Source organism: Panicum virgatum, chromosome 7N (assembly GCF_016808335.1).
Source record: "Panicum virgatum strain AP13 chromosome 7N, P.virgatum_v5, whole genome shotgun sequence".
Taxonomy (NCBI): Eukaryota; Viridiplantae; Streptophyta; class Magnoliopsida; order Poales; family Poaceae; genus Panicum; species Panicum virgatum.
The window spans coordinates 44,812,614-44,826,819 of NC_053151.1; the positions used below are offsets into that span (position 1 = coordinate 44,812,614).

The following is a 14,206-nucleotide window of genomic DNA, read 5'->3' on the forward strand; positions in this document are numbered from 1 at the left end:
CGGTCGCGTCCCGTGTCGTGTTCATACCTCTACCAAGTTACCCAGTCTTGGTTCTCGGTCGACCTTGCCGGCCGGCGGGATGTGGTCACTGATCCTTGGGTGGCCGCAACTTGCTACTCTGGGTAGCTAGCAGGTCCCAGACCCCAAGTGATCTGATCGATCTCGCTCGATCGGACTGGTGTCTCTGTTAGTGTTAGTGAAGTTTCTTGGTTTCGTATGGACCGGATTCCTAGTGGCAATGACGTCGCTGAGAGCTCGAGCAGCCAGCAAAGTTCCTATACTACTAGTATACTATTGCAGGAATTAATGTAACAGCTCAATTAATCGCTGCAGTAGTGAAAAGCTAGCATGGCATGGGACTGCAACCGGAGGGTCAAGTGCAGAAATGAGTGTGCGCCAACGGCTTTTGGGTCCCAATTTCCACCATTTTCTTGCATGCGCTTTTCGCGCGCACGCATGCAGTCGCCAATACTACAATGCAGTGGTGGCTCCGGCGCGACCTGTGCTCGAGCGACACGCGCGTCCTCGGAATCGTAGCACGGCATTTGCATTGGGACAGAAAAAGCCGAGGCTCGACAATTTTTCACCACGAAATCAAAAGCTCGAGAAGAGCGAGGTCGGCATGCACTCGGCAGGTCGCCGCGCATGCTCCAAAAGGCCAAAGCTCCAAAAGCACGAGACGCGAGGGTTCCAAGTGGCATCGATGGTCGATTGCAGGCTCATTCTTTTCGCCGTCGATCTGATGATTCGATGCATCCAATCCATGCGTACATGGCCTCGACAATAAAACCATGTTAGTACTGACAGTGTCTAGCAGTAGTTCATGGGTGGCGATCTAGTCTTAGAATTGACAGTCATTAGTGTAGAAGGATCTATATTAAACTCTTTTTAGGTTGTGTGTCGTTTAGGCAGAGGTCGGAAAATTTTTAAGACGATGTATTGTGCTTGAAATCAATAAATTTTTTCTTTTAAAAAAAAGTGTCTAGTAGTAGTTGCGAGATGTACACTGTACATAACATGGTTTGCTGAAAATTCATCGGTAAACAAAGCACAGCTAGCTAGCTAGCTGAAGAAACTTCCAGCAGTGATGTGTACGTAAGCCGCCAACATGTTCAGCGTTCAGCTTGGATGCATCCCTTTTCGCTCGTGTGCAACCACCTCTTTTTAAAATTTGAACGGTTGTGTGTGTATTTGGAAATTGGAACCATATGGTGCCATGGGTCCTTGGTTTCCTCTTCTAGGAACTTTTAAGAAAAAAAATCTTGCATGCATGAAGTACGGATTTCTCGAAATAGAATATTTGAATGAGCAGGTGCAGAAAATGAAGTATATTTGCAAAATCTCTTCACGGATGAGTATAACTTTTCGTGATGAATCTAATGATGGTAATTAATTGATGATTGACTATAGTGATGCTACAATAACTATTCTCTAATCATACGATCAAATGTCTCATTAGATTCATCAGGGTTCTTAGCGCAGGAGTTCTGAAGTTGGTTTTGTAAATTGATTTTATTTAATACCTCTAATTAGTGGTTAAAATACTCTCTCCGTGCTAGTAAAAGAAGTCGTTTATGACAACGACACGGTCTCCAAAACATAACTTTGACTCCTTGTTATTATAAAAATATTTATATAAAAGTGAGATATGTATACTTTCATGAAAGTATTTTTCAAGAAAAATCTGTTCATATAATTTTCACATTTGCAAACTCAACAATTTAAAAGTTATTGATGATTTATATTTCCAATGTTTAATCCAAAATATATCCAAAACGATTTTTTTTACTAATACGGAGGGAGTACCTCTAAGCATTCTAGACAAGAAACCAAACGAGAGGTTCGTCCAATGGGGCAATGACAAGACGAATGACGGGTGTCCACTTTTCAAAGTCGGGTTATCGGATTATATTGACCGTTGGTTCGCGACAAAAACGAGCCTCTCCTACGCGGCTATAGCTAGCTAGGGTTTGACTGCGCCAACTAACTGCCACTCTGCCAGTGCCAGTGCCACTCCAATTTCGATGGGCCGGTAGATCGCTGCATGCAAGCTCCAATTTCGATGCTTTTTGCATTGGGTCTCCACTCTCCTGCCCAAAGCATCTCTCTGAATGCAGCGTGCACCGGCCTAGCAGAGAAAAGTCAAACATAGACCAGGCAAGAATCTCTAGGACGTTGGTACAATGGTACTGATGTACCCGTACGAATCAAATGTAAGTTATCATTGCTGCAATGCCGGTTAGTATTGATAGACTGCCTTTATGTTGGTAAAGGAAGTCTTCGGATATTGGCACCGTCTCCAAAAATAATTTTGACAAATATCTTTTTATTATAAAAAAATCATAAAATATCAATATATATTTTTACGAAACCAAATTTCAAGATATCTACATCGCTTTCATATTTTAAACTCAACCCAAAAAAAATTATTTATAATCAAAATTTAAAATATTTAAATTGACAAACTGAAAACGACTTCATTTACCAACACGGAGGGAGTATATGATTTGGCAGTTGAAGATTACTACTACAGCCTACACTACCAGTACAATGCTAATTAAGGGATCAAATAACATACATAAATATAGTGCTAATTGTGAAAGTTTAACACTCGGATGTCAACTTCCATTTCCATTTCCATTTCTGAATTATCTTGGTCTCCATACAGTTTTGACATCCTTATCTGAATTCCGCCCCTAGGATAACACTCGGATGTCAACTTCCATTTTCATAGGCGGATCTACCCATCACGCAGGGTGGGGCATATGCCCCAGCTAGGCGTTGGGAACCCCAACCCCCCTCCTCTTCCGGCGAGTCCGCAGTGGCCCAGAGTTGGCGGCGGCGCGGCTTCAAGTTTCCTGTGGCGGTGGAGCGCATCGGGAGGAAGAAGAACAGAAACCAACGAAGTGTTTTTTGGGCCATGGGGTGGGCCGGTGGGAGTGTAAATGGGAGTATCCAGTATGGGCCGCTCGGCCAGCCCATCCATACGGAGTCGTCCTCGGCCTCGCGCGTCTACTCGACTCGACTAGTCGACCGATGCCTGCCGGCCGCCGCCGGGCCTGCGACTACCTGCCCCAACTAAAATTTTGGGCTAGCTCCGCCACTGTCCATTTCCCAATGAGGTTTAAGCATTTAAGCCTGGGATATATGGGGCTGATGCAGTTGTTTCTCACCATTCACACCAATTTCAGGAGATAGTTGTGGATGATGATAACTACAGATATAAAAAATATAGTAAGTCCAGTCTTAGTGCACAGTATTATCGTACAATTACTAAGTCTGAGAACTTTTGTACCAGCTGGATTTTATAGGGATAAAACTCATCTCTCATCTTATGAAACTCTCTCATCTCCTCGTAACGATACTGCCAAGTCGGTAAAATTGCTGATGTAACATGTTATTTAATGTTTATAAAATTTCTAATGAAACTTCTATTGAGATTGGCATAAGGAGATTGTAATAGAAAGAACTGAAGATGTACGTTTGTAGTGAATTATAGTAGCATGCATGACAGTTGATCGTGACAGGCTGACAGAGTGACAGCTAGCTGCAAGAGAGGAACAAACTACATGCATGCGCATGCATCACGAGAGCGGTTGTTAATTCTGTTTCAGCTGCATCTCAAAGTTTAAAATAGTACTACTTCGCTATGTGTTTGGCTAGCGGAATAACTGCATGTTCCTTTTCTTTCGAAATTGCCGTATCACGTTTCCGTTCATAAATGTATCAAGCAAGGCCGGCTACCAAACAAATATAATTCAGAGGCACGTACGGTAGTGTACCCGCGCCAGCAGAGATCGTCGTGATGCCAAGGAGGAATCCACACGATCGACCTGCATGTTGCCGAGCTAGCTAGGGGTAGAAATTCTATTCAAACTCCCACTTGTTACTAATGACTGCTAGCTGTTTATTATTATGTTATTGGAAAATATATATAGTAAAGGGCTCCCATGGTTTACGCTAATGGCTGCTAGCCATGTCGATGCTACTCCTTCAATCCCCTGGGGCATCTGAATGTATCACCAGGCCTTGTTGTTATTTTCTCTTTTTTTTTTCAAGAAAGAACAGGCGTTACTGTGGGGGGTTCCACGTTTCACCTCCTGGCCTGTACTTAATACTAACACACTTGGCCTGTGTATCAGACTGCAACTTTGTAGAGGCTACCACCATTCTCAACAATATTATAGCAACATTATGAAGTGGAGGAACTTCCACATGTAGTACGAGTGAAAATAATTGCGCTTGCTTAGTTGGTTTAGTGATGATCTTACTGGAGCTTCAAGTGTGTCACGTGCCTCACCACAATTTGCGACTAACTGACAACGAAAAACGAACTGTGTAAACAAACCCCCTAAAAATATTGTTCTTCTCGGTTGTCACAAGTCACAACCATCCTTTATTAATTACACAGTATAACTCAGACACTCACAATGCATGCACATTCATCCATATCAACGCACGAACGTAAACCTCACCCTATGAGCATCGTCAAAGACTGAGTTGACAAATCCTCAAAATTGACGAAGTCACCACAGACGCCTCGCTGCGATGGGAATGTCATCTACCACTAAAAGCATAACACCGTCAAATTATAGAAAATTCGTTCCTGTAGGAAGTCAAACCTAGAAACTGAGGTGCTACTAAGGCTCTTCTAACCACTAGGCCATATGCTATTTCGCACAAGTCACAAGCATCTGACCGCTGACTCGCTGTACGTACGTAGTAACAGGAGCAGCCACATGTCAAGTGTTTTTCCTTTTGGCGAGGGAGCCACATGTCAAGTTGTCATCAACCAAAGTGCACGCCAATCATGTTACAGTACATCTCTAGATCAAGAGCACAACACACATATATAGATGCCTTCATCTGTGCCAGTGTGCCACGGGGTTTATGAAATTAAATGAATTGTAGCGAGTACTAGTAGCATTTGGATAGCGAGGAACGGGCCAAATTCTCAGAGCAGACACTACCGCACCACCTAGTAGGCAGTGGCGATGCAAGAAAGGTGAAAAGAGAATCCGCCGCTACACTGACCAAAAATGATTGGTCTCCTGCCGGTTCGGTTTCCCCGTCGTGATCCCAAGTAATAATCCATCAATCTTACCAATCAAATAATGATCATCGGCGGCGTGCCTCACCCTAGCTTGCGAATAAAATCAGCCACCAGCAACTCCGTGCAGGGAGACGACGACGACGGCGATGCAACGAACTCCTTGCCATGAGACACTTGCCCCAGCGTTTAACCACCGCAATGGCGGTGTTCAGACTTTGGTTAAGCATTCAGACTAAAAAAACACGCAGCCATCATGTGGTACGTTCGTACAGGACGACACAATCGATCGGTAGCGCCGGCGCAGGACGGAAGAGATGGACGACGCCGCCGTAGATCCCAAAATCTGAAGAAAAAGAAATTTGCAGGCCAGAATAATACTCTATCCAAGTCAATGCTGCCATTGCCAACCGCCAAAATGATTAGAGGCAATCACAGGCAGCTGGCTGGCTAAGCTCAGGAAATTAGTGCTAGTATAATGCCTGGCTGGTGCATTATTCAGTGTGATCATCACATGTCGCTAGTGCCTTCGATTACCTGCCATGTTCTGAATTCTGATCCCTCCCTCTCTCTTTTCAATGCGTGCATCCAGCAGCGAATCCAGAGGAGGAAGAAGGAGAGCGAGCCCACCGGCACGCATGCAGGTCTCGCTGGATTCCTGGCCGTCCAAAGCGCAGAGGCTGTGGATCTGCAGCAGAGGCTGGAAAACTTGGTCAACTAGTGGTTTTCGAAGCAAGGTAGTAAGCTCTGCAGATCGGCGGCACTTCGTTTGACTGAATATTGGTGACCGCAGGTGACGGTAGATTTGCAGCGGTTTCCGATCCGTTTTCCCTGGATCTGAACCGCCGACGGTGCTTGAGCTGCTCGACAGAAAAGAAACAAAATTTCAGATAAGCTTGCACATTGCCAGACTGACGCAGAAGGCCGCATTTTGCCCTAGACTAGATGGCATAGCCAATACAAGCCTATTCAGATTCCCCGAAGTGGCATTTTTTTTTCAAAAAAAAAAAAACTGAACTGGCATTCTCGTTCCTGCATAAACCTCAACCTCATACGGGGATTGCTAGTTTACGGTCAACCGTACGGGAGGCGTCCGTACGGTCGATTTTCCGACAGCAATTTTTTTTTCTGTTTTTAGAAACTTTTTTATCGTTTTCTGAGAAAAATAAATTCAGACATTTTTTTATGAGTCAAATAATTTTTCAAGTGAAAATTTGGTAGGTAGAAAAGATTTCAAGAAACAAAATTGGTGAGATAAAAAAAATTTACGAGAAAAATTTTGACAGAGAGAAATTTATCAAATGGAAGAAACAAAAAAATGTACATCCAAATAAAAAACCTGGCTAATATTTTTTTAAAATTTTTTTGTATCCAAACAAAAGCTCAGCACAGATTTTGGCACCTGGCGCGGGGCAGTCCGCGCGGGCTTCGCGGCGGCGGCGGCCTCCCCAGCGTCGCCATTGCTCCCGGCCGCGAAGATGCCGCTTCCCGTCATCTCCTTCCACTTGGGCGCGGAGCATGGCTTCCTGGAGGAGCGACCATCTGAGTTCAGTCTCAGATCAACCGAAGTGAACGAATCTCCTGATCCGAATCAAAGGACCACGCACGAGCACGAAAGCTCGGTGAGGAGCAAGGGAGCGGGGATTGGGGGGGGGGGGTGGGGGAAGCAATCTGACCTCTTGGTGAGGCTGTCGGCCTCCTCCTCCGTGACCTGGCCTCCGAAGACCACCTTCTTGATCGCCTCCGACGCCTGCGTGCAAGGGCCCAGTGGGTCAATCCAGAGCGGCAGGCCACGGAGAAGATGCAGCGACTCGTGGGGAGAGAGAGAGGAGGAGGACAGCGAAGACGGGGAGTGCTACCTGGCCGGGGCGGCGCGGCGGCGGGGGCGGGGCCCTGGCCCTGGGGCTGCGGCCACGCGAGCAGAAGGGGGCGCCATGGCTCGAGATCCATCTCAGATGGGAGGGAGGGGGAAGACTGTGTGCAGTGGAAAAAAGGAGAGGAGGAGCGCGGAGGATAAGGTCGCGTAGGCTCGGCGCACGTGGATGGAAAAAAAATCGACCGCTGGAGGTGGTATGTTACGGTTACCCGCAGATTCAGCATTGCGCCTATGGTACTCAATTGGAATAGAGAGAAAAAAAACTTGACCTGCGGGACCCACGGGAGAAGGAGCCTTAACTGGGGCCAACACCCCACACCTGCCTTTAAACTGCCTTTAAATTCCCCCTTCCATCGGCGCCGCAGAGCTCCCATCCCACCACCACAGCATCCCAACGGAACCCGTTGAAAACGCACCAAGGCCACCATAATTTTCGTCCCCCCAGGGTTCGTAGCCAAGAGGAGAAGCGGCAATGGAGCAGTCCGGCGCCAAGAAGTCGAACAAGATCACCGAGATCGTGCGCATGCAGCAGATGCTCAAGAAGTGGCGGAAGCTCTCGGTCGCCCCCAAGCACCCCGGCTCGCCGACCGCCGGCGCCGGCGCCGATGGCAACGGCGGCAATGCCGGCGAGAGCAAGGCCAAGAAGTTCCTCAAGCGGACGCTGTCCTTCACGGAAAGCCCGCCCTCGGGCTCCCCGCCGCCGCCGCCCAAGGGCCACCTGGCGGTGTGCGTGGGCCCCGCGATGCAGCGGTTCGTCATCCCGATGGAGTACCTCAAGCACCGCGCCTTCGCGGCGCTGCTGCGGGAGGCCGAGGAGGAGTTCGGGTTCCAGCAGGAGGGCGTGCTCCGCATCCCCTGCGAGGTCCCCGTCTTCGAGACCATCCTCAAGGCCGTCGAGAAGAACAAGAAGGACGCCGCCTTCTGCTACTGCAGCGTCGAGTACGCCGCCGACGAGGTCGCACGCGGCACTCCCAACAACCCGCTCTGCAGATAGGAGTTCGACAACAAAACAAAACAAAACAAAAGAAAATGTTCTATTTTTTTCTGTTACTTTTTTCTTGTGTTTTGTAAGCGTGGTGTGGTGAGGGATGAATCGATAGTATCTCCCCCCACGGAGTAGAATTACTGCCTGATTTTATCTCTGTTGAGCTGAGCTGATCTGGACTGGGTAATGCAGCCACCATGGATGCAATTGAACTATGGGAAGATTGGTTGGAAATGAAGGATTTTTCTGTGTTCTGTTGAAAGACAATGAGTAGGAACTATCCCTAACTGAACGTTTTTTTTTCGCTGTTCGTCCTTTTGTCATCCTTGATTTGCAGTAATTGCTCTTCTAACGTGAACTGCATCACGGATGTCTATAAAGAATCTTGCCTAGTTGAGCATACTATATTGTACTTCATCAGTACATTTGTGTACTAATCTAATGAAACGGTTGCAACTTTGGAATTAATTTGTGTGCAGACGCTTTAATATCAGTCTTTATTAAAGAAATAACTTGTTTTTTTTAGCCGAGAGCCTTTTAACTAATACGCTCCCTATCTCAAATATAAGGTGATTTTTGTTTTGATAGGACAGGACTTTGTCCCACAATTCCTCTATCAATGTATCATTGATATAATTAGAAATAAATCATAATCATGATTATGTACCTTTGAATACAAATTTGATAGCATTAATTTTGGGTCACAAAATATATGTTCTAATAGAGTGATCATTGATCAAATCTTGCCCGAACTCCTTAAAGAAACAAAATATGCCTTTATATTTTGAGATGGACTACTACTCATTAGGGCAAATTATGTGGTAAGGATTTTTTTCTTTTTTTATTCAACATGTGGTAAGGATTGGTGAAGACTTACCTGAACGAAGGAGCGAGCAACAAGCTCTGATACTAATACCCTGGAAATTAGCAGCCAGTCGTTTGGTGGAAGAACCGCGCAAGGACAAATGGACAACACAACCTTCAAATTTCTATAAAAAGTTACTGGTCCTAGAGCAATGTACCATGCACTTGCTTCCTTGAAAAAGTGCCGTTTCTATCTTGAAGGAAAATGGTTGGAACGATATCTTCAGACTTCAGCTCTCAGAGCTTCATGTTTCTCTGAGCTTTCCATTTCATTTCTGTTTCTCTGAAGATATTGTTCCAACCTTTTTCCCAATCAACACCTAAGCTTCTTTTATTTTCTCCTCTTAAGCAGTACTGTTTCTCTAATGATCTAGTATCTGTACTAATTTTCCTTCTGTTTTCCACCTTTTTTTTTGGCTTGAACGCAAAGAAAAAGTGAAGTGCCTTTTTCTCAATTAAAAGGAACAGCCTAATGATTTCATCTGTCATCTTATCAGTGCATTTCCAATAAATGTGGCGAGAAAATTAGTCCTTGAAGCAGGAAGAGATCTCCATATTACTCCAAGAAAAGTGGCGTCAGACACCTGATCGCTCGCCTACCTTTCCTTCTCTCAAAAAGGTCCATCGGCTGGTCCAACAGTTCATCTCGATAAGGAACCGCAGCTACGCCTCCCAATGCAAATGCATGCGGCACCTCGCGGGAGGTCTACTACGCCTACGTTGAAATTCTGGTTAGGAGCACAAGGTTGTGACGCCCGAGAAGCGAGATGCCGATCCCCTGGAGTCCAACCCAATGATGCATGCTTCTTTATTTTGAAAGCTTCAGAAGTTTCAGCCCAACTCAATTATCCAATGGCAAGGATACGACATTGTGAACAGATGCGTCATTTGTCGAGAAATCAGGAGGATTTCACCTTCTGGAAGGAATGGCGTGAGCTGGTCAATTATCAAGACTGGAAGGCTGGAAGCTGAGATCAACTGCTCTGAACATTCAGACTGTTGACAAGTGCAATGTAAATTCTCTCTTATCCGGTTCTGGAAAATGAACTGCCGCCATTTTCAACCGTTGCATATCTCAACTCTCTTGGATTTCATGCCAATCCCCAGGAGCCAGTGAGCCTCTCGAACCGCAAGAGCCGGCCAATGTGAAGGGGTGTTTTGGAATAGGGACTTAAAAAAAGTCCCAGGGACTTTTTAGTATTTAGAAGTATTAAATAAATATTAATTATAAAACTAACTGCAGAACCCTGGGGCTAAACTGCGAGACAAATCTAATAAGGTATTTTAATCCATGATTAGCGAATGGTTACTGTAGCATCACTGTAGCAAATTATGAATTAATTAGGCTCATTAGATTCGTCTCGCGATTTACAGCTCCTGACGGCCCTAGACGCCGCCCGACGCCCGTCACCTCCTCGCCCGCAGCGAGGCCCTAGATGCCGTCGACGCCCGTCGCCTCCGTCAGTCCCGAGACCGACGCCCGTGCCTCCACGACTTGGCGTATTCAACCGCCGTCCGCCTCCTTGGTTTTGTGGCGCAAACCAAGAAACCCGCCTTCCGTCGCCGCTTGCGCCCTCGATCCAGGAGTGGACGCCATAGCTACCGCCCGCTACGAGCTCCGGTCCCAGCTGCCCTTCACCACCGTCCACCGCACGGTCCATCGGCCACAGCACCTACAATCCAAAGACCAAGCGCACGATCACACCGCACGGTTGACAATTCACTCATCACAAGCATGATAGAGTACTCAACATTTCTCAATCTCCCTCTTGATGAGTGCATTGTCAACACACCACAAACAAACCAAGATTGAAACAAAAACAGTGAAGAACAAAAAAGCAAGAGATAACTTGAACAAGTTACAAAAGCTCGAAAGAAGCAAGAACAAGTCACTTGACCAAGCACAAATCGATTCCCTTAGACAAGGGCAACAACTCGACGCAATCGATCAAACACAAGCATGACTCCTCAAAGACAGAGGCAGGGCTCGACACAGTCATGTCAGAAGCGGAGGGAAAACCAGGAGCTAAACAAAGCAGAAACTCCTACTGAATTCATTTCCCCCTTACCAATGCAACTCTCACCAAATGTATGCACCCTCAAGGCCCTGTGCTCAACAAGTTTTTGGTTCTCTCAAAAATCAAATAATTTTCCCCCTTGTTCGATCACTCAACTTCTCCCCCTTGTTGGCACATGCACACATCAAGGCTAAATAGACCTAAAGCTCCCCCTGAAACTGAGACTCCCCCTGAACATATGCTAGGCAATGAATGCAATGCAGGAAGTGTAAGTGAAAGCATTCAAGGATACAATGATATGAGCAACAACTAGTCACAAGCACGTGTGCATCCATAAACAAGACCTGCATCTAGCTCAACAGGGTATATCAAGTCAGTCTAGATCTAGAAAAGTTCAGTTTAGGAGAAATAAAAGCATCACCCTTGATCTAACACTAGCAAGTAGGGAATGAAAGACAGTGCTAAGCAAACTCATACAGGTGAGCCAAGAACATCCAAAGCATGTTGTGAACATTGATTTTGCAATCTCATTATATCAAACAATTTAATGCCAGGGGTTGAAAGCTTGTCATACTTTACTTAGCAACGAGACCAAGCCTATACCAAAGGCAATCAGAAGCTTAAGGCACTCGTTTCAGTCATGCACAGCCTTGCCCGGGTTCTCACAAGTGCAAAGTGAGCCCCCCGAAAGCTCGATCAGTGCGACAAGCAATCCCACCTGGATCTTTCCATTCTATTTCAAGCACAATTCAAACAATTTTATCAATTTTAGATCATGTCAAGTATGAATTGCTGAACGAAAGGCTACACTAGTATGAATGAGATAGCAAAGCATATCAACACGCCCTAGCATGCTAGTAGCCAAGACAGGGTGATCAAGTTTTCAAATTTTCAAATCAAAATAGCTTAACTCAGATGGTGTCATATACACAGTGGAGCAAGCAATTCATGATCACGTTTATAAACTCACACTAGCAAGCACTAGGAGATCATATCAATGTATACAAGAATGCTAGTGCAAGTGAAGCAATGCAAAATACATAAATGTACAATGCATATGCACAATGCAACTACCAAACCTAGAAAACTAAGAGAAGAACAAATAAACCCTACAAAGCTAACCAAAGAAAAGTCAGCGATCAAAAGGGGTAACAAACCCAAAGCTCCCCTCGCAAGCGAGCAAAGGTGTCCTGCTCAAGAGGTTTGGTTAGGATATCTGCGGTTTGCCTCTCCGAAGGGACATGAATCAAGTCTATGTGGCCTCTCTCATGATTGTCTCGCAGGAAGTGGAACCGGATATCTATGTGTTTGGTTCTGGAGTGTAGGACAGGGTTCTTTGCAATGCTAATAGCGGACATGTTGTCTACAAAGATGGGAACCCTATCAAAACTCAGTCCATAATCCTGCAAGGTTTGTTTCATCCAAAGTATCTGGGAGCAACAGCTAGCAGCGGCAACATACTCAGCTTCTGTGGAAGAAAGCGCTACGCTAGCCTGCTTGCGAGAGGACCAAGACACCAAAGATGTACCGAGAAATTGACAAGTGCCGGATGTCGACTTGCGATCCAACCGACACCCACCGAAATCGGCATAAGAAAAGCCCACCAAAACTAGAGAAGAATCCGCAGAGTACTAGAGACCAAACTCAGGGGTGAATTTCAGATACCTGAAGATGCGTTTCACCACCTGCCTGTGGGAGGTGCGCGGCGAAGCCTGATACCGCTCACAGAGGCTGACACCGAACTGAATGCCCGGCCGCGTCGCCGTCAGGTACAGGAGAGAGCCAATCATGCTCCTGTACTCCGTCTGGTCCACCGCCTCGCCATCCAAATCCTCATCAAGCGCTGTCGAAGTGCTGATCGGAGTCGGCTGAGGTGACAAGTCACTCATGTCGAACTTCCGCAGCAAGTCCTTGGTGTACTTTGCTTGATGGACGAACGTGCCCTGAGGAGTTTGCTTGATCTGCTCAGCAACTCACCCATCATACTCATCTCAAACTCCCTGGACATCTGCTCAGAAAACTTGGAGACAAGAGCGTGAGAAGAACCACCAAAGATAATATCATCCACGTATATCTGAACTAATAGAAAATCATTGCCAGACTGCATGAGGAACAAATTTTTATCCACACATCCCATTTTAAAACCCTGAGCCAGCAAAAATATTTTCAGTCTATCATACTAAGCTCTAGGTGCCTGTTTCAAACCATAAAGTGTTTTCTGAAGTTTATAAACACGGTTTGGAAACTTGGGATTTTCGAAACCAGGGGGTTGTTTCACATAAACCTCTTCTTCGATAAAAACATTTAAGAAGGCATATTTAACGTCCATTTGGAAAACTTTAAAACCCTTAGAAGCAGCAAATGCAAGAAAAATCTGAATCGCTTCCAAATGAGCAACAGGGGCAAAAGTTTCCTCAAAATCAATCCCTTCTTTTTGGCAAAACCCCTGGGCAACAAGACGAGCCTTGTTTCGAACAACCAAACCATCTCACCCTGCTTGTTTTTGAAAACCCACTTCGTTCCGATGGGATTACAAGCAGGTGGAGGCTCGACTAAAACCCAAACTTGGTTTCTTTCAAAAATTTTGAGTTCCTCATGCATGACATTGACCCAATTAGAATCAGAAAGAGTGTGTCCAATATCTTTGGGCTCAAAAGAGGCAACAAACGCTGAATGAGCAAAGCCAGCGATACTTGTTACCTTGGACCGAGTGACTCGCTCGTTGATTTCACCTAGCATCTGTTGAGGTGGGTGACGACGCTGAATGTGTCGCGGTGCTTCCCTTGTCGAAGTCGCCTCCTCCTTAACCAAAGCTGGTGCCTCCTCAGGTGCAGCTGGTGAAGGCTGAGTCACCTGCTCGACTGGCCCCCGGGAAGTAGACGTAGTAGGATCAGGGCCGTCATCATCGTCTGAACTCGTGGCGGAGGCGACTGGATCCACAACACGCGTGGTGGCCTCAGCATCACCCTCCGCAGCTTCTTCCTCCTCATCTTCAAAGATGGGGGTGCCGAGTTCATCATCTCCTGCAACCTCAAAGACAGAAGAATTGCACGGTGCAGTCTCGTCGAAAGTGACTTCACAAGTCTCTTTAACGATGTTAGAATCAATAAGCAACACACGGTATGCTCTGGAATGAGATGCATAACCGAGAAAAATGCCATCAGACGAGCGAGACTCAAACTTATCAAGTTTTCCTTCTTTCAACACAAAACACCGGCAACCGAAAACTCTGAGATGGTCAACACGGGGCTGGCGTCCAAATCGCAACTCATAAGAAGTCTTGTGCATGAAAGTACGCAAGAAAATACGGTTGGACACATAACAAGCGGTATTAACCGCCTCAGCCCAGTACTTTCTAGGAGTCCTATGCTCATCGAGCATCGTCCTAGCCATATCCACTAGCGTCCGATTCT

General features: G+C 46.1%; 2 protein-coding genes across 2 annotated transcripts; one reads left to right on the forward strand and one right to left on the reverse strand.

The window, feature by feature from the left end:
- Positions 1-6,404: 6,404 nt before the first annotated feature.
- LOC120681312 lies at positions 6,405-7,150 on the reverse strand. The gene is made up of 3 exons (XM_039962820.1): positions 7,136-7,150; positions 6,727-6,905; positions 6,405-6,576 (listed from the first exon to the last, which is right to left on the reverse strand). Exons 1-3 carry the CDS (start codon positions 7,148-7,150, stop codon positions 6,405-6,407), a joined length of 366 nt encoding a protein of 121 aa, XP_039818754.1.
- A 158-nt stretch (positions 7,151-7,308) lies between these two features.
- On the forward strand, positions 7,309-8,169 carry LOC120682534. The gene has a single exon (XM_039964492.1). The coding sequence runs from the start codon at positions 7,399-7,401 to the stop codon at positions 7,918-7,920; it is 522 nt and encodes a 173-aa protein (XP_039820426.1). The 5' UTR covers positions 7,309-7,398; the 3' UTR covers positions 7,921-8,169.
- The last annotated feature ends 6,037 nt before the right edge of the window (positions 8,170-14,206 follow it).

Bases quoted from the DNA above. Each gene is read 5' to 3' on its own strand.
- LOC120682534 (XM_039964492.1), top strand. From the start codon at position 7,399: ATGGAGCAGTCCGGCGCCAAGAAGTCGAACAAGATCACCGAGATCGTG.
- LOC120681312 (XM_039962820.1), bottom strand. The intron at 6,577-6,726 runs GTCAGATTGCTT...TCGCTCCTCCAG, and splicing joins GCCGACAGCCTCACCAAGAG to GAAGCCATGCTCCGCGCCCA.